The 22,335-nt window shown below is 37.6% G+C and overlaps 1 protein-coding gene across 1 annotated transcript in view; it reads right to left on the bottom strand.

The window, feature by feature from the left end:
- Positions 1-22,335, bottom strand: part of LOC134651257 (uncharacterized) — a 74,874-nt gene that overhangs the window by 36,706 nt on the left and 15,833 nt on the right. Inside the window, exon 2 of the mRNA XM_063506326.1 lies at positions 2,725-2,896. Within this exon, the coding sequence (XP_063362396.1) occupies positions 2,725-2,737 (13 nt within the window). The 5' untranslated portion in view covers positions 2,738-2,896. The remainder of the gene's footprint in view (positions 1-2,724; positions 2,897-22,335) is intronic.

Consider the following 22,335-nt stretch of genomic DNA (forward strand, 5'->3'; position numbering starts at 1 on the left):
CCTGTATTTTTTCTGGAAGAAACTTGCCATTCTTTAGTTCTCAGGCATTGTTAAAACTTCTAGTTTGAGGTGCACTAAACTCGGGCTCAAGATACCTAAAGTGCGATTACAAACGCTTCCAAATCACAAGACGAACGCTGGAAAACTAGTGTATAAAAGGATCTTTCAACCTAAAATTGGGGTGAGATGTTCGATTTCTATAGCAGAGCTAAAATCTATTTTGCATTTTCGAGGTTGGTCCATAAAAGTTGCAAACCTTTAATTACCCCCTTATTCATAAAACTTACGGCCCTGATTTAGTTAAATTGTGTTTTACCCCTTTCTTACAAATACATAAGTCAAAATGACAGATAAGGACAAACGATTATTAGCTAATTGAGGTTTGTAGCGCGTTTATAATTTTTATAAATAAGGGGCTCAAATTCACCCTGCAAAATTTTCCTCATCGCTGAAAAATCTTCTACGCGTTGTGTACGGTGAAAATCACATTAAGTCTGTGGTGAAAATGTTCTACAGTGGGTTATAAAGGCTATCCTAGCCGATTTCAGTCACGGCGACTGGGTTTGTACTGGCTACTGGCTAGTGAGAGCGACAATTCTGAGTGGCTAACGTAGCCTCTTTTAGCAATGAACGCCACACTCATCGCTGGTCAGCACACCTCCGACAAAACGGTAGTTTATAGCAGGTGTTCGGGCCTTAAACTCGTCACGCTTCGCGTCTATCGGGTCTCTAATAAAGTTCTATCTTATAGTCCACCTCGACTCGCTCACACTTGTGCAATGAGAATACAAAGCCTTCTCATAAATCCATAGAAAACTTACGGCCATGTTTCCGCTAATTAAATTCAAAACGGGAACTTTCAAAATGATTGGCAGGAGCAAATCGGACCCAACTTTGGAGGGTTCTTGTGCCATTGAAACAAACGAGTTATTTTGTGTTCCGAGTTAAGTTTTTGAAACTTTTTAAGTATATCTTTACCCATCACGGAACAATGGTGTTCCGGACATTTTGGAGGAGTGCGCGGAGCCGAATCCAAGAAAGGCCCATTCATTGACACATTAATGTCTTGGGAACGCATACAGTAGGTGCACACATCTCTGTTTTGACATTTTGCTGGGATATCGTTAGTGGCGACCACGACCAGTGAAACCTGTGTCGAAACGTAGGTAAATAATAAAGGTAATAAATTAAATTTCGCGATAGACCCTTCTATAAATGTGAGTTACTATGTGTTCAAAACGCGAAAGTTTTAAATATTTTATACTCAAACCGTCCTCAGGTGCCACCTTGAAATACAACAGGTCTGATCAGTTGGATATTGATGTATTATAAGTAATTAAGACATTACACTAAATACATTCTAGACTTCTTGCCCATTTTATTTTGCAAATAACAAATTACAGAACCCAAATACTGTGACGGTCTCCGAACAAAGTTATCGTATCAAAATTTTTAACTTTAACTTATTTCTTAAGTTGGCCGCGGGCTGACGTTTTATTAAAGTCGGAGGGAATAAACGTCACAATCATTGATACTGATGAGACTCTCCGTTCTACTGAAGTCTGCAGAGACTGGAGAAATAATATAAATATGACTGTGTCGTCTTATATTTATAAAATTTTTGAAGCTTAGGAACTTAGTGATTAATGTAGATACTTTTTATGTTTCACGCTCGTAAAGTTCGCATTTGGAAGATTTTAGGCTGCATAATAGTATTTTATGCAACCGTTGTTTAAGAGAGGACAAAATAGGCGAGTGGCGTGAGTAACAATTTGAGGCGACGCCACGCCATAAAGACGCCACGAGTATTTTTTACTCAGTTATACAACGTATGTTGCATACAGTATTTTTTCTACGACCAAGCACTTACTTACTTTGAAATAAAATTGTTAATTTAACAAATATTTTTAATTCAAGAAGTAGCAAAAATGGAGGGTACGGGCGGGAAAAGAATGAATGAATGAATGAAATTAAAAAAAACATGTCTATGGTTCACTTATTTGTCAGAGATGACATTTAAAAATAAGGTTGGCAACACTTTATTTCATTCAATATTTTTTAAGTGGTCATTACACGAAGTATCGTAAAATCGCCAAAAAAATACTGCGTGTATGCACAAATTCTTTTTTGGGGAATAGACTAAAGACTTGTCTTGACAACTATAAGGAAGGGTTTTAAAGGTGTGTGCACGACCCTTTAAATGACAAATTAAACTACGGGAGTAGAAAAAACAGTATTAAGCGTATTTACTATAACTATACAGGATGGCTAAAAAATTACTGCATTCCCCTTGCCAGGGAGGTTTTGGAATTATACTGAGCAACTTTTACTAACCCCGAAAGCGCGAAAAAATTATTTGGCTGTTTCATCCATTTTGTCTGGTCCATTTTCTATGGGAGGTTTTTTTTTTGGTAAAATAAATGATTATTACGTACAGAAGATTCACTCTCTAACAAAACGCGTCTATTACGACAGATATGTCCGCTAGGTGGCGCAAGCGTGAGCAGGCGTTCGTTCCGTAGCGGTGCGCGGCAAATGCTAAGTATTGCTAAGACACCAAAATTGGTGTGGGCATGTTGCAGATACTTGTAGCGACGCGACGAAATCGCGGAGTGGGCCACTCCTGGACGCTTAAGTTGATTTAGATAGGTATCACTAGCAGTCATTTAGTTAGCAAATAGAAGTGAAGCAATCTTATATCATCATCATCATCTATATACTCACCAGCTAGTGTCATATTGGCAGCCCGCCGATCCACGGCGAACCGCGGCCCTTCACTCGACACCTCACACGTATATTTGGCTGTGCCCCGCTCGGGTCGGACCACGATCCGGCACTCCTCGAGGTTGCACGAACTGTTGGTCACGGATTCGTTGAAGGTTTGTGTGCTTTCGTACTGGGGACAAAGAGATGATAGATGTTAGTAGTTGATGGTTCCGGGCACCATAGTTTAGTTTTAGTAAATATATTAAAAACGGGTCACCCGTTTTTAATATATTTACTATGTCTTTGTCTCACGGAAGTTTTGTTATTAGTTTAGTTTTATTTGTTATTTTTGGTACATACAAAATATTTACGGACATGTACAGACAACAACAGCAGCAAGAAAAGAAGAAATCAATAAGCCACAATACAAGTACATGTCATTTCTATTAATCGTAAATTGGAATGCATTCATTAGCGACAGTAGGTAGGGTAGTTTTTTCGAATATTTTGACGTTTATAAAAGCCAGTTGAAGGTAGATCGATGCGATGGCTGCTCATGACCGTATGCGCAAGCTCGTCCGTCGTGATAAATACGCTAAAACTGTCGATTTGTGTGCTCAAAACCCTCGCCGCAGCCACTACAGCATCAGCTCGCCATTGGAGAGTGTCGGTACCGACCAGTTGTTCGCCGTGCGGAGACGGGGTGAGTTGGCTTTCGATGGATTCGCTTTCTCTGGCATTACATTGTTAAATTTCTCTTCTAATACAACTTCCCTACTCGAGGGCGATTGTAAAGTAGTAGAAACATAATTTAGGGAAATCTTAACTATCGTGACGACTTAAAATTTCTGTACCCTCATCATGAGGACTTAAATTTTTAATTCACAATGTAGGTTATACGTTATACGTAATAACTTTTGACCCTCTTTTTGCATTTTTTTCCTAGCCAGACTCATTAGAACAATCAAGCGTCAAGGAAATTTGAACCAGTGGGTAAGGTTTTGTTTTTTTTTTGCGCTTTAAAGAATTAAAAGCTACGCAGTGCATCCCGCTTGCACCAATGTTAGTACAAGAATGTAAGTCTGATATGGCGGCGACTATAGTCAAGATAACTGGGCACACCTACAAGTAAATTTCAGCAATATCAATAGGATTCCCGAAATGAAATGTTTGTTGCCAAGAGGAAAACCATATTGAAAACAAATATCTAACTCATCAATTGTACCTAAAGAAGAATTTATATTCAAGTGGAAACCAATATTCGATACCAGGTATAATATGGAATATTACAGGTTTTTGCGAAGAGTGAAGAATTTATGATTTCTTTCTTAGCCTGGCTTTTAAGCCAGAACGCTTATGGTGACGTCATATCGTGGGATTCGACAGGTTAAATGATATCTTCTAAACATACAATATTTTTCGATTGGATGAGATAAATTGGTTGATAGGGTTAAAAGTTGTAGGGATGGAACTGAATACCTAGGCAGTTATCGGTTTCATTGAACATACCAAGAAATCACATTATATTAGAGGACGTCGCTAGGCGCCCGCGCTAAAGGCGCATATGACATATATGTTGGACATTTTCGCTGTTAACGGGTAAGTCTCCATAGCTCAGTTGGTTAGCGGCGGGCTAGTATCCCGTAGTCGTGAGTCTCATTGTCTCAGTTTTTCCACTGTTCCTTTATTTCCAAGCGTTAGTAACCTACGGCGTTATTCATGATGATGATGATGATCGTCGTTTGCCCCTCTCTATGGCATAACGACAGATAGGGCAGACTAATCTTTGTTAGTGAAACTCAACAACGTTAGTTTCCTGACACATTCTCAGCTTCGAGAGAATGGAAACATCAAAGTGGTTGGAAAGCTCGGTGGCAGCGGATATTGGGGCAGGTTTACACACAGACAAGACATCCTCCAGACTGAGCATAGTAGCGCTACCCCCTCTACCACAAACGGTAGTTTTACTCCATTTTCGACTCAAAGTGTCTTTGTGTGACGTCCGTGTCTTTGAACGGACCAATCATGGCACGGGACTCGCTCATCTCGTCCCCTGCACCCCAGTATTTCTGGCAGCATCGGTTTTATGAAATAATTGATCTAAACTCCGTCTAGAGGATTCCTAGTCTATGGGTTTACACATAACTTAATTAGATGCATGGCGGCGCTTTGATGCGAGTTGCACTATAGTTTGGCTTTGGCATGATTGAGGTAGATAGAGTGGCTTACAGATGTAGTGCATAATTATTTTCCATCGTATTTTCACATAAACGTAGGAACGCGTCTTGCTATTTCAGTCAGTCTCGGTACACACTGAGGTTTAAGGGCTATTGATTGTTTTATAGGACTAAAGTTGTTTTATTTTATGGATATGAAACCAAAGCTTATTTACCACCAATGTGGTAAAAAAAAGTTCAAAGTTCACATGGAAAAGGCACATAATACACAACTCATTTTGTACCGTAAATGTATAATTTCGTTTGATTTGCTTTTGAACGCTCATCCAACCGAGAAAGAGATATAAGAGAGTAAATATGAACACGTTTTTTCGTATCAGAGAGGAAACAAATTTCATTTTTGGTACGAGCTTTTATCACTAACTGTACTTTTCTTTCCACATGCAACTTATTGGGAAGGTGCGAAGTTGGTGGAGGGACAAGTGGCGCTGACTGTCACAAATACACGTTATCTTATGGAATGTCAAACATTAATGCTAACGGCAGGCATTGGAACTAATTTTACTCCATAACAATTAACGTAGAAAGCAAGAGAAAAGCCGACAAAATGAGGGCAGCACTGCACCAGTCCGCGTGCCGCCGTGCCGGATCCCTTTGTTTGACATAATGATTTAAAGTCATAATGTAATGATTGTCAAATTATCATTAGTCATAATTCTGAAACCGTTAACTTCTCAGGTCCGTTAATTTCCTAAGGTTATCCTATAGATAGGTTAGGTTAGGTTAGGTTTGTTTTATGGTAATCCTGAAAAGTTACGCGTTTCTGAGAAAAACAAATTATGACTAACGAAAATGCGGACAAACAATACATTATGACTTAAAACTTTATGGGAAACAATAGAGACCCCGGTCGTGCACCTAGCGAATACTCATCGAGACAATTTACACACAATACACAGCGACCCGACATTTCCCTCCCATCGCTCGTCCTGCCGGTCGCCGCTCGGACCGAAGCTTCCGCAATACTTTGCGGTTGCAATCCGCAATACTACCCGATTGCGGTGGACTCGTTTTTCTAATTCATCCGCAAGGTTGTTTAAGCCGTTAATGGAGATCCAGGAAACAGTGTAAAAAGTAACAGTGGACCGACGCCGTTGATGTTTGCGTAAGTGCCAACACCGCACAAGAACACAGTAGGGTTGTCACAAAATTTTACACAACTGCCCAAAATATTTTGTCAATTAATAAGACACGCTAGCCTTGTAAGTAGTACCGAGCTACTAACAATGGCGAAGTATGCTCGGGTGCGCACTATCCAATGTAATTTACTCTTAGGGTACAGTGGAGCAGCTTTAGGTTAGTACAGGATCAATTGTTACTGCTACCATGTGATTCATACTGCTTTTCACATCATCTATTAAATTATCATGTTTTAAAATATTATTAAAACTAAAAAAAGTGTATTCAAAAAAGAAAAAAAAAACATTTCCTAGAACAGAAAAATGCCACTTTGGTCCCTCTCTGAAGGGAAGAAAATTGCCACTTTGATCCCTCCAAGCAAAGAAAAAAACCCTTTTTTCTACTCGTCGACTGCAATGCTTGAATTAAGACTTCGTATACCAAAGTGAAATCGCATACTTTTTTCACTATGGGACCCCAACTCAACTATAATATTTATTTCGATACAGTTTAGTCAACTATAATATTCATTTCGATACAGTTTAGTCAACTATAATGAAATTGACCAATCGAAAGCGCGGAGCAAGTACCAGGGCCTCATGAGTTATAAGAAGGTGTCGTTGACCAACCGGCCGGGGGCGCGGGGCGCGGGGGCCGGGTCGCGTACGAGTATGAAGGTATCGCGGCTGCTCGCGCATCTTAGCTGTATACTTTTGTTTTTTTTACCTACATACATGATTCTTCTACTAGTTTTAAGTATTTTTTTGTTGACTCGTAGAAAAAATATTGTATACAATAGTGATATAATCAAGCTTTTCAATCTCGTAACTTTACTTAGGCAACTCAGCGAGCTTCGTTGCCTAAACACGGTACTCGACTGAAAAGCTCTCCATTATATCACGATTGTATAAAATACTATTTCGAATAGGTGATGTGAAAAATATAATAGCGGGCGCTAATAGTTCTGCATAAAGGCACATAAAGGTGACATGCGGATGACGACTGCATCCAGCATTTATGTATGTTCCTGTAGACCACTAACACAGAATAACTAATAGTACTTACTGCCACTAATCGCTTTTAAGAGCCCCACTTATTTGAATAGTCATTTCATTGCATAAATTAGTACTAGATGACCAAAATGACAGCTGGGTGAAATCGGGCAAAATAGGCTGACCTGTTTAACTGAATAATGAGGCATAATTTGTGATTCGGTCGAATGGACACGAGTGAATTAATCAATCGAAATGTTATACGAATGTATATGTCTACATACATGCCACAATATAATCCGTTTAAATATTAAATAACCAAACCAAACCAAAGTGAAATATTAATAAGATTATTTGTAACCGACTCGTTTTTTATCATATATTTCATATATTCCTGGTAACGAATTTTTTTTTGTATTTTTTGTATTTTTCAAATACAATTTGTAATTTTGGAGCAAAGTAGGTAAATTTTACAGTACACAATACAATACAATATCAATATACATACATGGCATATCAATTCTACATGGTGATATGTATTTGAAACTCAGGCGCGTTGCCAAGGTTATGATCGTTATTGCCAATTAAACAAAATAGGTAAAAAAACCACGTGATTTTTTTAAATCTGTAATCACACTACGATTTTTACTTTTTAATTATGTAACATTATCGATCATTTTATCTACTAACCTGAGTTATCTATTTTTAAAACTCAATCTATCACAATTCTCCATTTGTATAAACCTGAGTGTTCCCAGAACATTATGAAAGCCGTAGTAATCTGTCTTATTTATAAAGCATAAATACTGTATATTTTTCATTTCCAAAAGGTCATAACTTACTTTATTTTCTATATCACTTGCTTTCATCCTAATCCTAGATTTCCTAATCTTCAGAGAATTTACGTAAAATACCATTTCCAGTTTCGCGTTGTCTTACGAAATGGCTTTATGATTAATGTCCCGATGTATCCCCTAGGGTCCACAGATTTATAAAAGTGGAAATGTGAAAGTTGATTCGTACCGTTCCGTTGTGTTTTGGGATGCGAAGTAATTTCGATTATTGCTGGATAAGACTGTTGTGGGTAGTGACAGATATTTCTTTTTAGGGTTCCGTACTCAAAGGGTAAAAAACGGGACCCTATTACTAAGACTTCGCTGTCCGTCCGTCCGTCCGTCCGTCTGTCACCAGGCTGTATCTCATGAACCGCGATAGCTAGACAGTTGAAATTTTCACAAATGATGTATCTCTGTTGCCGCTATAACAACAAATACTAAAAATAAAATAAAATAATTATTTAACGGGGCTCCCATACAACAAACACGATTTTTTTGCTCTATTTTTTGTTGATGATGCGGAACCCTCCGTGCGCGAGTCCGACTCGCACTTGGCCGGTTTTTTATATTAACAACCTTATGAAAAGGGATTTTCGATCATATACCGAAGGAAGATACAGATGTAGTGCATAATTATTTTCCATCGTATTTTCACGAAAACGTACGGACGTGTCTTGCTATTTCAGTCTGTCTCGGTACAAAAAGTACTGACGTTGACTAAAGTAGCATGACATAAACGAACGTTACCGAGAAAATACGATGGAAAACAAGTAGGCACTAAACTAGTAGTAAGCTCTTAAGTAGGCTCCTGTATTAACGTTTAAGTTTACGTACAATTATTTAAAAAACCTATAGTATGTTCCATAAAATAAAATTGTGGATCGACTTTGAAACATTCGACGTTGCTCGCTACTAGCGATATGTTATAAAATCAAGATAAGAAAATATGAAATAAAAGAATATATAATAATCAGTATAAATACCTCTACTTCTACATACGAACACTTCACACAAATAATATAAATGCTTACGCGATGTAAAAATTAACAGCGACATCTACCGAGTAATTTAGAAAACAAGACGATTTTCGTGATTTAAGGCTTAGAACGCTCTGCTATTAATTTCTTGCGGTTTCAGTTTTGCAAGCGCGTGCGCATATAAAGAATGCCATGCGTTACACTTTTTGCGGTTCTGAAACCTCAAGAAATTAATCGCAGTGCTTTCTAATCCTTCTTCTTCTTCTTCTCTCGTGTCGAGGTTCCTCTAAAACTCTAAACAGTGGATGCCCAGAAAGCAAAAGAGTGAGTTCATAATCCTTAAAGTTCCATTGGCCTTTGCGTCTATTGCAGACGATTTATGGTGCAAATCGGAGAGACAATGACGTCTCCAGACTTAACACCGCCTGGGACAGAATTAAGGAAACGCAGGGATGCCCAACACCTGCATTACCCTCTCGGCTTCCTTCACTGTCTTAACCCACAGGAAAGGCGAGCCAATACATGTGGAGGCAGGTCGGCTGCAGGAATCTGCCGCTTATTTCAGGTTGGACCCTACTCGCGCCTTACGGTAACTCCATACCGGGATTTAATTTTGGAGTATCCTCTTCTAGATGGATTGCAAGCCAATGCTAAGAGGTCCATCTCCCCTGTGATGAAACAGCTTTTTGCTTCGTTTGTGGACTTAGTCGCCTCGTACGACACCCTTATCCCATGTGAGGGTTGGCGCTATTCTAAAGCTGGCCACCACACGGCCTTAAAGTTACAGAACGATAAAACGGACATCAACTTTCACAACATACAAACTCAAAAGGTAAATAATAATAATAATAATAAATGTTTATTTATTTAGACAACAAGATCCATTTTGTTAGTATTATATACAAACTAAAACCTAAAAACTATGTTAGTATTCGTAACTCACTAATGACAACGTATTTTTAATTAAGTGTTGCATCACTGAGCACTCATTCCTTACAGCTATTGTCTTCAGGAGGCTGTTCGGGCTGTCAGGTATTCTGTTCAGAAGCGATGCCATCTTTTTCCGCAGCACAGCATTGAAACTGTCTACGCGTGCCTCCGCGAACATGGTGGATGCACTGCAGAACCGTGACAACCCCAGCAGCGCCCTGAAAGCATTATTATACTGGACGCGCAGAGAGCTGAGCGACCGTTGCGTACAGTCTACCCACAGTGCAGCCGAGTACAGCGAAGTGCAGTATGCTTTAAAGAGCGTAGTTTTAACTGCAGCTGTACACCGCGCGAATCTGCGGGCCAACATGTTCGCCCGTACCGCCAGCGCTCTGCGCTCCCGTTCTACATCCACTTCATCTTTTAAATTATCTGTTATACAGTGGCCTAGATACTTAAACTGACTAACTCTACTTACTGGAGCTCCGTTTAGTATAACAGGTATTGACATATCCGGGCCTTCCGTGCTCGGAGCCCTAAATACCATATACACCGTCTTACGCAAGTTGTACGCGAGCCCGTGAGAAAGGGCATACTTTTCACAAATGCTAATCAATCTATTGATTATATACTGATTATATACTATTGAGTAAAGGTTGAATTGATAAATTAACAAACTTTGAATCCCACTGGAAGTTTAGTGAAGATGGCCACTTGATCGCGAACAGGAGTGTGACAAGGAGACAATTAATTAATACAAAATACGGCTTGGTATGTATTAATCAACTGCACTTGAGTTTGGAGTAGCAAGAAGCCGTTAAAGTGTAAGGCAGATTTGTAAAACTTTTGATTCAATATTTTATTAGAAAACTTTCGTAATCAAATAATTGCGAACATCTCCAAATTTATTTATGTTTCATTAACATAGAGATACTATACCTACTAATTACTATACCTACATCCCTGTTATATTGTAGTTATCGTTTATTTCATTGGGGACCTTTAACATCTCGAAATTTAATGATTAATTTACCAAAGATACTATACATCCCTGTTATAGACAGTCAGTAAGAGAGTCATTTGACAAACTATATTTATACAGTCAACAACCCTATTGGACTTAAGTGCTTATTGTGTCTTTTTCTTTGTTTGATTTGTTTGCTTTGTTTTCTTTGCGACTATAAATTACTTTATACTTTTTTACTTTTACTTATTTTATTGTAGTTGTCACTTATTTTAAGATTATTATAATGTAATGTTTACCCAGGTATTGGTTGTTGTATTTATAAATGTTGCTATGTATTTCTTATATCACTATCACTACATGATGTCACTGTAAATGTTGTATTGACTTGTGAAAGAGACCTTGATCCTACTTAAAGATTTTTTTTTTAATTAAAACATTAGTAAAGATGGCCAAGAGGCCGTATTCCTTCCTCCAGAATTCTGTCGCGATCACTCGATTGCGACAAGGAGACAATTAATTAAAATATAATAGGAGTTAATAATTGGAGTTGTTAATTGGGTCCATATTATCAGCTGAACTTGAGTTTGGAGACTTTTGAGTAGTCGAGAAATCATTGAAGGCTATCGATTTGTGAAATTTCTGATTTACTTTTCTATCGAGAGAACTTTTCGTAATCACTACACCTTATAAAACAGTCCCCCGCCGCGTGTGTTTGTACGTTCGCGATAAACTCATAAACTACTGAACGGATTTTCATGTGGTTTTCACCTATCAATAGAGTAATTTTTGAGTAAGGTTTATGTATATAATTAGTTAAGCCTTGTGAAACCGGGGCAGGTCCCTAGTTAATTAATAATTAAGAGCTACGCAAATATAGTCGCTGCCGTACAATCAAAATTACGGCCTCATTTTAAAATGACATTCTGAAATAACATGAAATTTGACATGAACATTTCAGTAACATAATATAGGTATATCTATGTCTTTGTGGCTACCACCCTTCGATCAACACGGAAGGGATGCGGCATTCGCACTATTTCCCCTCTGCCTAGGTACAAGATCAACTGATCTAGCGCGGGTAATAAAACTAGTTGCGCTCGGAATTTTAACTAGACCGAGTCCAGACGCGCGACTCGCGCGAGTGAACACAGCAGCAGAAAAAAATGCCTAATTGCTCGGTTTTTTTGTTGTAAAAAGAGGTCGGGGACATCAAATTTACAAAAAGAAGGTGTTATATTTCACACGTAATATTTTTTTTACATGTCATACGTTTAATTATATTTAAACACAATTTATTATATTTTAGTCTCATGTAATTGCTGGATTTATCGATTTTTCTCGCCCAGTACAAATTGCGGATCGGTCGAGCAACAAATCCGACTTCTCATCTCTTGACGAAAATGTGTTAGTGTGCGTGTTGTGACACTTGTGACTCGTCCGTACACAAAAACAGATCGACGTGTGCAAGATTTGTCTGTGTAGGGTGTCATTTTCTATGTATTTGTGTCGTCATTACAGATTGGATTTTGTATGCAAGTGTGTGAGAAGTGCGACTGTGTGCACGTTCCCCCCCCGCGAAAAATGGCAGAATGATTTGAATGTCAAGATATCGCTTGGGCCTATCCCTTCCGACGTGTCGGAAGCCCGTGTTGATCGAAGCTACCACCAACTGGTGGCAAACTTGGCACTGACATAAACACTATCGAGAATGTAACTTACCTTATATGCATCTCGCTCGTACTCGCACATATGTGACATATGTCCGTTTGACTGTCAGTGACTCATGGTACGGGCTCTGGCAGGTATATAATTATTATAGGTATTCCCATTTATCGATCTAGGCCCACTAAACTTCATGTTATAATGTTAGCGCTTAAATAACAACACCTAAGTGGGCACTAACTACAAGTCTAGACTTTAAGCAATCAACGACAAAGTGCCACTAGACAAGATTAGATGAGTGCAAAATCAATTTCAACAAGCAATTGAGTTTGTTCAGTAATCTAATATAAAATTACTTCAAGCTATCAGTGTGAAAAACTTTCAGATATTATAACTTAAATTTAACATATTTTAGACACTTACACAGATCCAATGGAAAATCTATTTTCTCAGAAACAAAATATAGGTAGTAAAACGTGTTTACATTGCTCCAAAGTTCGAAATTTAATTAAAGTTGTAAAATCATTATATTGTAGTAGGTTTGTTAATAATTACCCAGTGAGAAGCAAAGTAGGCACATAGGCACAGGGCGGACACGTCATACATCAAAAATCATTTGCGTTTATGGGCCCGATTCGGATTTTGAAATAGACATCTATAAGATATCTTTTAGTCATCACCAAGATACGATAACGACATGTTTAAGATCTAACCTGTCAAATTTGACATTTGCGCGATTCTGGAGATACTGTTGAACGATTTCCACAAGATATGGCTTAGAGATCTAATTCACAACTATTAGATATCTAATTCTATCTAACGTAAAAGTGATATTGGTTGCCCGAATTGCGCTGCAAAAGAGAACTAGTTGAAATCTAAACTATAACGTATCTAGAATAGATCTAGTACGTGTCGTCTCTTGTGAATATCTTGAAGTTCGAATACGGCAGTATATGTGTGCACGGCACGTCTGTACACGCGTCATTGTGTATGTGTGGGTAAGTCGCGTTACTGAGAGCACGCCAGGAGTCCGCCAGATTCATGTCGCGGGGCGAGGTAATGCCAGTCGGGGCGGGGCGGTGCGTGACCGTTCTGTATGATAATACTATTACTTATTCTGTGACATAGGTACAACACTCAACACATGAATACATTACATAATCGGGATTCAAACCTTCTACCACCAACACCACTATCACAAGGGTAACTAAACTTTGCGAAAGTCGTTAATTCTATAATTGCTTGGCTGTCTGCAAAACTTTGTACAAGAGCCTAAACACAAACTACTAGAACAATGAACTACAGTTTGAGTACTAACTTAGTAGCTAATAATATATGCTCTGCTACGTTAACCTCTAGCTGCCCAGAGACCTATAAAGAGGTCTCCTGTTCCATTCTAATTTGAACTTTGTGTTGACAAAATAAAATTTCATTTTGCTTGGCAAGGTTTGACGTATAGGCGGCTTGAGGTTTAGGTGCAGTGAGTTCTGGCCCCTATTTCACCACGGTGACAGGTGCGACAATTGTCGACATCACTGTTACTGACGTCACAGGCCTCCATAGGCTACGGTAACCGCTTACCATCGAACGAGCGGTGTGCTTGTTTGCCACCAACATATTAATTAAAAAAAACTCCATTATATCGCCAATAAATAAGTAGGTACTTATTTTGCGAAGCTAATGACAATTGTCACAAGAAACACGACAATTGTCACGAAATTCCGACACAGAACTTATTTTCTGTCAAAAAATTACCGAAAGTTCTATTAAATCGTGTGACAGTTGTCATCATCATCATCATAAACTTCGAAAGAGAAATACCTGTTTTTTGCCGATATAATAAAGTTTTTTTTAATAATACAATGATGGTGGCAAACAGGAATACGGCCCGCCCGATGGTAAGCGGTAACCGTAGCCCATGGATACCTGTGACGTCAGCAACAGTGATATTTGTCGAATTGTCGCATGTATCGCCGTGGTGAAATAGGGGCCTGTCATCCTCTGAATGCAGGAATATTTTAATTTAATGGAAAATAGATTGCATTGTATATCTTAAACATGAATTTATGTAGAGTTTGTTCGGAAAGGTAAGAGTTGTGGCATGTATTGGGCCCCATACATTCAACGCCTCTTCTCTATTCGCACAGACTAGTAGTTTTTGTCAGTCCATAATATCTTATCACTACATAGTATAAAACAAAGTCGCTTCCCGCTGTCTGTATGTCTGTCTGTATGCTTAGATCTTTAAAATTACGCAACGGATTTTGATGCGTTTTTTTTGTTAATAGATAAAGTGATTCAAGAGTTTATGTATAATTGTTAACCCGTGCGAAGCCGGGGCGAGTCGCTAGTTTCTAATAATGTATAACATTAATAACATCACACTTTTTTAATGAAAATATTTGATTTCGTTAATGAGCCCCGCGTTAATTTATGTATCAATTACTAGTTATAAAATAATTACTTATCTGTAAAATTTCCTAAAATAAATCTTACATTTTAAAATACTTCAAGTAAATTTTCGCTCAATGTAGAACGCAACAAGCCATTAACTGATTTACCCGTTCTTTTTTTAAATGCTTACTCATTCCCCTGTCAATCTATTCAACTCACAAAAGAATATGCTTTTCAGGCACCCTCAATTAACATTTTCAGTATTTTAAAAAGGCTTCTGCAAAACACTCTTGTATTTAAATTAAAATTTTACCATCTACCTAAAAACGTAAACGTAAATTAATAGAGAGGAGATTGAAATAAAATAAAAAAACCGGTCAAGTGCGAGTCGGACTCGCCCACCGAGGGTTCCGTACTTTTTAGTATTTGTTGTTATAGCGATAACAGAAATACATCATCTATGAAAATGTCAACTGTCTAGCTATCACGTTTCATGAGATACAGCGTGGTGACAGACAAACGGACAGAGGAGTCTTAGTAATAGGGTCCCGTTTTTACCCGGTCGGTACGGAACCCTAAACAAACCTGTTTGCACACCTTTATATTATTAAGCGAAAGCGATTCTATTTCAGCAAACAAAGTGTTTTAATTTTTTGCTCATCAGCTGCCATGGCATTAGTAAAATTAGGTTAACTGAATACCCCCCTGTAAAAATACATTTAGGTCACTTTATACTTTTATTTATTTATTTAAACTTAATTGCACAGTAAAAATCGTACAAAGGGCGAACTTAATGCCAGAAGGCATTCTCTACCAGTTAACCCTTGGGACAAACAAAGAACCTACCTACGTCAGATTAATAAAATCTTAATACTTGTAACTAGGTTAAGGAAATTGTAATTTTATTATTATTGGAAATAAACATATAAAAAAAGATACACTCGGCCACCCACCGTTCAGCTTATTTATTTAATTATCGTATGGCAATAGGTACACACACTTATAAAATATAGGTACATATATGTACTGTTCACAAAACCCTTTCCAGCCTGACAGTAAATACACTGAATAACGCCACGTTATCTTCCGTATATTATCTGAAAGAGGCATTTTTAGGCCAAACGCTGAAAACCTAATTTCAGCTTACACGTTACAAACGAATTTTCATTACGTTAAGTGAGGGTACGTAAATATGCTTTGGCTGGTATTTTCAATAAGGCTGATTTTGTTTTAACAATTTGGTATGGTTATTTTTCATACATCTACAATGTACGAGATTGCCCGTCAGTGCAGTGCGACCAAAATCGGAAGTGTCAACGAAACCTAACCTAACCCTTGCTGACCATCCTTTTGGCTGATCATTCAATTATTTTCTAATAAATAATGGCTGATTTTACTATTAGCACTATTCTGAGGCAAAGAATTCCACATTTTAATTTATAAGAAAACTTAATAGAAAAATAACCAATATTTCATTAAAATTTTTACAAAAATGCTCCAAATTCTCGGTGTTAAAACATTTTCATTTTCTTACCATAGTAAAATATCTAAAGTACTAGCAGTTATAAAATTGGTGTCGTATAAAATACAAAATTGTTCATACTTGACATTCAAAGTGGCATTAAACTTTAAGAATGTATTACGAGTTACAAAGCAAGAATATCAAGTTTAAAATTGTGCGCAACACCCTTAAGTCTTAAGAGGACAACGGATGGCTCTTGAGACTGAGTCGGAAGTGTTTCTGAACTTAAATTTTCTTATACTAGTTATAGGGTAAGTAAGTACTGAAGTAAGTTCCTAGGGAAGCAATTTATGGCTAAGCAGTAAGCACTTCATTTAGTCAAGTTTGTAGATTGAGGGTCTTTGTAAATTGGAATCTCTAAAGGGCAGTTAAATTAAAGTAAGGAGTCGATACTACGAGTACTTCAGTCACTTGGGGGCTTTTAACTACCAGTATTAAAGCATATCTTAAAGATAAGATAAGATAAAGAAAGTTTATTATTCAAGTAGGCGATGTAGGCGTATTAAAATGCGCTTGTGAACGTTTAATAAAGTTACACCGGCACTTTTTAAGCGTTAGCAAGCGAGTTAATCTACCCTTCTATAAACATTTTTACTAGATATGTTTTAGTCGCTTACCATCAAGCGGGTGATATTTACCACGGATGTGATCTCTATAAATGTTTATTTAAGTTCAGAATGTATATGTCACCGTAAAATTGTAAACACTCGTCATATTATAATATCGCTAGTTACATTATAAACTGACGGTAGGGAGATTATAATCTAACCTAACCTACGTTAGATTATAAACTAACGGGTTCACAATCTTACGATGTCTTATATAAACCACAGTAAATATGATTTTTAACCGTATCGTTTCAACATCTTCAACATCAAATATAAAATGATTTTGTTTATATGAGAACCCCCCCTCATTTTTAGGGTTCCGTAGCCAAATGGCGAAAAACGGAACCCTTATGGATTCGTCATGTCTGTCTGTCTGTCCGTCCGTATGTCACAGCCAGTTTTTTCCGAAACTATAAGAGCTATACTGTTGAAACAGGTATGTAGATGTATTCTGTGAACCGCATTAAGATTTTCACACAAAAATAGAAAAAAAAAACAATACATTTTGGGGGTTCCCCATACTTAAAACTGAAACACAAAAAAATTTTTTCCATCAAACCTATACGTGTGGGGTATCTATGGATAGGTTTTCAAAAATGATGTTGAGGTTTCTAATATCATTTTTTCTCAACTGAATAGTTTGCGCGCGCGAGAGACACTTCCAAAATGGTAAAATGTGTCCCCCCCCCCCCCGTAACTTCTAAAATAAGAGAATGATAAAATTAAAAAAAATATATGATGTACATTACCATGCAAACTTCCACCGAAAATTGGTTTGAACAAGATCTAGTAAGTCATAAATCCTCTAAATACGGAGCCCTTCATGGGCGAGTCCGACTTGCACTTGGCCGCTTTTTTAATATACGTTATAGTTTTATTCGCTGTTATAGTGGCAATAGAAAAGTAATTTATGAGAAACTGTCAACTACTTAACTTTGTTACGGAAGAAACTTTGTAAATTTTGCCTCTTGAGATAGGGCGCGCAAAACAATGTACGGTAGCGCAGCTCGCAGGCTTAGGGCCTGATTCGGATTTTGTAATAGACATCTATTAGATATATTTTACAGATCGCCAAGATACGATAACGATATGTTTAAGATCTAACCTGTCAAATTTGACATTTCCGCGATTCTGGAGATACTCTTGAACGATTTCCACAAGATATTACTTAGAGATCTAATTCACATCTAATAGATATCTAACGCGATCTATCGTAAAAGTGACCTTGGTTGCCTGAATTCGCTGCAAAAGAGAACTAGTTGAAATCTAAACTATAACGTATCTAGAATGGATCTAGTACGTGTCGTCTCTTGTGAATATCTTGAAGTTCGAATACGGCAGTTAGTATTAAGATTCGTTACCCTTCAGGTACGGAACCCTGAAAAGTAAAATTAAACAACTACAAATTCACATCGCTACACAGATAAAAGACTTCAAAGTAATCTCGTCAACTTTGGGTCCAACTTTGCGCTATTACCGCGAACTCCACGTATCTGCTAATTCGCACATTCATCCAACCTGGCAACACTTCTACAATGTAAAATCTCCTCTACTACTCTAGAAATAAAGTTGACTTTTCTTTGATCCGTTAGGTATAGTGCAGCCTTACCGATTACAAATACTTTTTGGCCAAAATTGATCTCTGTCACTGTCGAGATAAAGTTTATTTTTCGAGATAAAGTTTACATTGGTGATCCTACCGACTGCGCCAATAAAACGAAACGACCTGGCTTATTAGGATTCACCCGTTACTTACACTCTGTTGCCACGGACAGTGGACAAGTGTTTAATTAGATCCCTGAATAACTTGTCACTATGTTCCGTGGATTAAGTTTTCTATGGAACTACAGTTCATTAGTACTAATTTTTTTAATTAATTAACTAACCGGTGCCATGATGTCTACACGAATATTACTTTATGTCGAACATTCTTGAGTTATAGAAAAATTATTTAAAATATTCACTTAGTACAAATTTCCTTTTTACCCAATGATAGATTGGAAAAAATGCCTTAACACGTTTAGTCCGCCATTTACAATTTTATATGCTGCAAAAAAATATAATAAATAGTTTTAATAAAAGTGTATTATGAATATTTTTATGAATAAAATTATTAGATCTCTAACGCAAAAAAAAAGGTTGATTAGTAAAGGGGCGTTCATTTTCCACTCTATATCAATCTCTAGTATACACCGACCGTACAGTCAGCAGCAGAAGTTGCTAAGCGGGCAAGATATTAAAAATTACCTTGACGCGCTCTTATTCTCTTTAACAAAAAAGTCGCGTCAAGATCATTTTGAACACCTGGCCCGCTTAGCAACTTCTGCTGCTGACTGTACATAGCTTCAAACCGAGCAGTTCCAACTTGACTTAGAAATGCTTTGGTAGGATTTAGTCTCAAACTCAAGTTCACTCCCAACACAAGTATGGCGTAACTTAATACGAAACTTCACACCCTTACGACCTTTTAGCCTCCAAAATCAGCTGATCCTTTAGAAATAGAAATAATAAACGGAATCCACTTCATCCTTGCGTCGCATAAAAATACCATTATCAGGGAAAACGAGCGAAGTTAGGCGTTCTATTGTAATTTAATTCCCTCCTTAGATTAACTTCGTGTATGGCATAAATATTTATGGCCAATGTCTTGAGTTTCGTTATCGTAATGAAATATGGCACCGGGAGTTGTGAATAAACATGTAATAATTTCACTGCTGTCATGTTAACACGATTTCGTTATATTTGTCGTGTATCTACACCTTATATAACAAAGTCGTCGCCGCGTCTGTGTTTATGTGTTTGTATGATCGCGATAAACTCAAAGACTACTGAACTAATTTTCATGCGGTTTTCACTTATCGATAGAGTGATTATTGAGGAAGATTTTTGTATAATTTGTTATATAACCAGTGCAAAGCCGGGGCGGGTCGCTATTTAGGTATAAGTTAATTAAATGTTTGTAGCGTTGCTTAGTTAATTAAGAAATATTTGCGAAAGCACTAACTATACTAATAAGTTAATTCTAAAGTAAGGATGCTAAGAATGAAGAATTTTGTACATTGACACGTCATTTCCTATCTCTATCGCACGCCGGTCCTCAATGCTACTGGGCGAGTAGGACAGAAACCTAATTATGCGCGTGCTATAAACATCGAAACGTACGAAATTCTTCATTAAAGGATGACTTACGCTAGACCGGCCCGGGGCCGGGCCGGAGCATCCGGCGCTTCGTTTTCTATGGGAAGCACCACGTGATCACCGATCAGCCGTCATAGAAAATGACATGTTTGACGCCTCGGCCCGGGCCCGGCCCGATCTAGCGGGAGTCATCCTTAAGGTCGTTATTTTGAAGTGAAAACTTCTTTAGCGGCGCTGTGCACTTTTTGAGGTGGGGAAAAAATGTTAAACTCGAGACAGATCACGTGACCATAAGACGATCACGTGACCTTAAGACGGACACGTGACCTGATCGAAAAACTGTTACATGTAATGTCATTGAGTTTTTCTTTATTGATTTAAATGCCATCTAGTGAGTTTCGCTCTAACTGTTATTAATATAACTCGAGTAGTAACAGTGATGTGCTTAGGGGTTTCAAGTAATTAACGCTAACGCTAGATGGCGTTAACCTCAATTATACATAGTGCATTTTGCACTAGTCATTGAGTTTTCACTTCTGCCGGCACTCCCTGAGTGCAACCCGTTGTTTTTTTAAAGTACACATAAGCAGACTCATTCGCAGTGCGCTTGCCAGATGTGGATGCAAGAGAGGGTAGTTGGTTTTTTAAATTGTTACACATTTGGAACGATCATAAATCTCATCTAAAAGTCTGGTTTTTATCCAGCACCATGTTTGAACACTAAGTTCTAGAACTTATTTTATTTGGCAGGCACTAACTCAGATTTATGTGCGAAACCTGCCATCTGAGTGTGTGTAATAAGCAATAACACATGTTCGAGGGATAAAATATAGGATTTTGCGCTTCCATTTTTATGATCATTTAACAATTTTCTAAAAACCAGAGATATTTTATGAATCTATCTATCTAATACCTTGAAACGAGCAATTCTTTTTTATTTATTTATATATATATTTCGGGGATCTCGGAAACGGCTCTAACGATTATGATAAAATTTACTATATGGGGGTTTTCTGGGGCGAAAAATCGATCTAGCTCGATCGATCTCTATTCTATTTTGCTTGTCTTATCTCTGGGAAAATGCGCATTTTTGAATTTTTATATGTTTTCCGAGCAAAGCACGGTCTCCCAGATATTTACAACTTAACTCCACCAATATTTCATTATAGAAACTCGTGCTTTTTAGGGTTCCGTAGCCAAATGGCAAAAAACGGAACCCTTATAGATTCGTCATGTCTGTCTGTCTGTCTGTCCGTCTGTCCGTCTGTCTGTCCGTCCGTATGTCACAGCCACTTTTCTCCGAAACTATAAGAACTATACTGTTGAAACTTGGTAAGTAGATGTATTCTGTGAACCGCATTAAGATTTTCACACAAAAATAGAAAAAAAAACAATAAATTTTTGGGGTTCCCCATACTTCGAACTGAAACTCAAAAATTTTTTTTTCATCCGACCCATACGTGTGGGGTATCTATGGATAGGTCTTCAAAAATGATATTGAGGTTTCTAATATCATTTTTTTCTAAACTGAATAGTTTGCGCGAGAGACACTTCCAAATTGGTAAAATGTGTGTCCCCCCCCCCTGTAACTTCTAAAATAAGAGAATGGTCTTCACTTTCCATCAGGTGTGTCTAGAGCCAATCGCCGATCAGTTTAACATAAAAAAAAAAAAAAAAAAAAATGATAAAACTAAAAAAAATATATGATGTACATTACCATGTAAACTTCCACCGAAAATTGGTTTGAACGAGATCTAGTAAGTAGTTTTTTTTTTTATACGTCATAAATCGCCTAAATACGGAACCCTTCATGGGCGAGTCCGACTCGCACTTGGCCGGTTTTTTTTATACCACGTAGGGGGCAATTAAACAAGCATACAGCCTTGCTTCATTACGTCACAGGCCACCTCAGAGGTGTCACATGTTGCCAACCGAGCGTTTTCAAAAAAAATGTAACATTTCATTCATGTCTTCAAAATATTGACTTCTTGGGCTCATTATACTCTGAATCATTTGTACATTCACGCCTGTACATGTACATGACAAAATGTGTCCAAAGTTTTCCTTTCCAGATCGTCACATTTTTTTGTATGAATAATTTTTTTATTTATATGAACGTGACGCACTGGAAAAAGATTTTTTCATACAAAATTTTGGGACACATTTTTTCATGTATGGGGCGTGAATGTACAAATAATTCTGAGTAAAATGAGCCCAAGAAGTCAATATTTTTTATTGGTACCTAAT

The sequence above is a fragment of the Cydia amplana genome, chromosome 9, assembly GCF_948474715.1.
Source record: "Cydia amplana chromosome 9, ilCydAmpl1.1, whole genome shotgun sequence".
NCBI lineage: Eukaryota > Metazoa > Arthropoda > Insecta > Lepidoptera > Tortricidae > Cydia > Cydia amplana.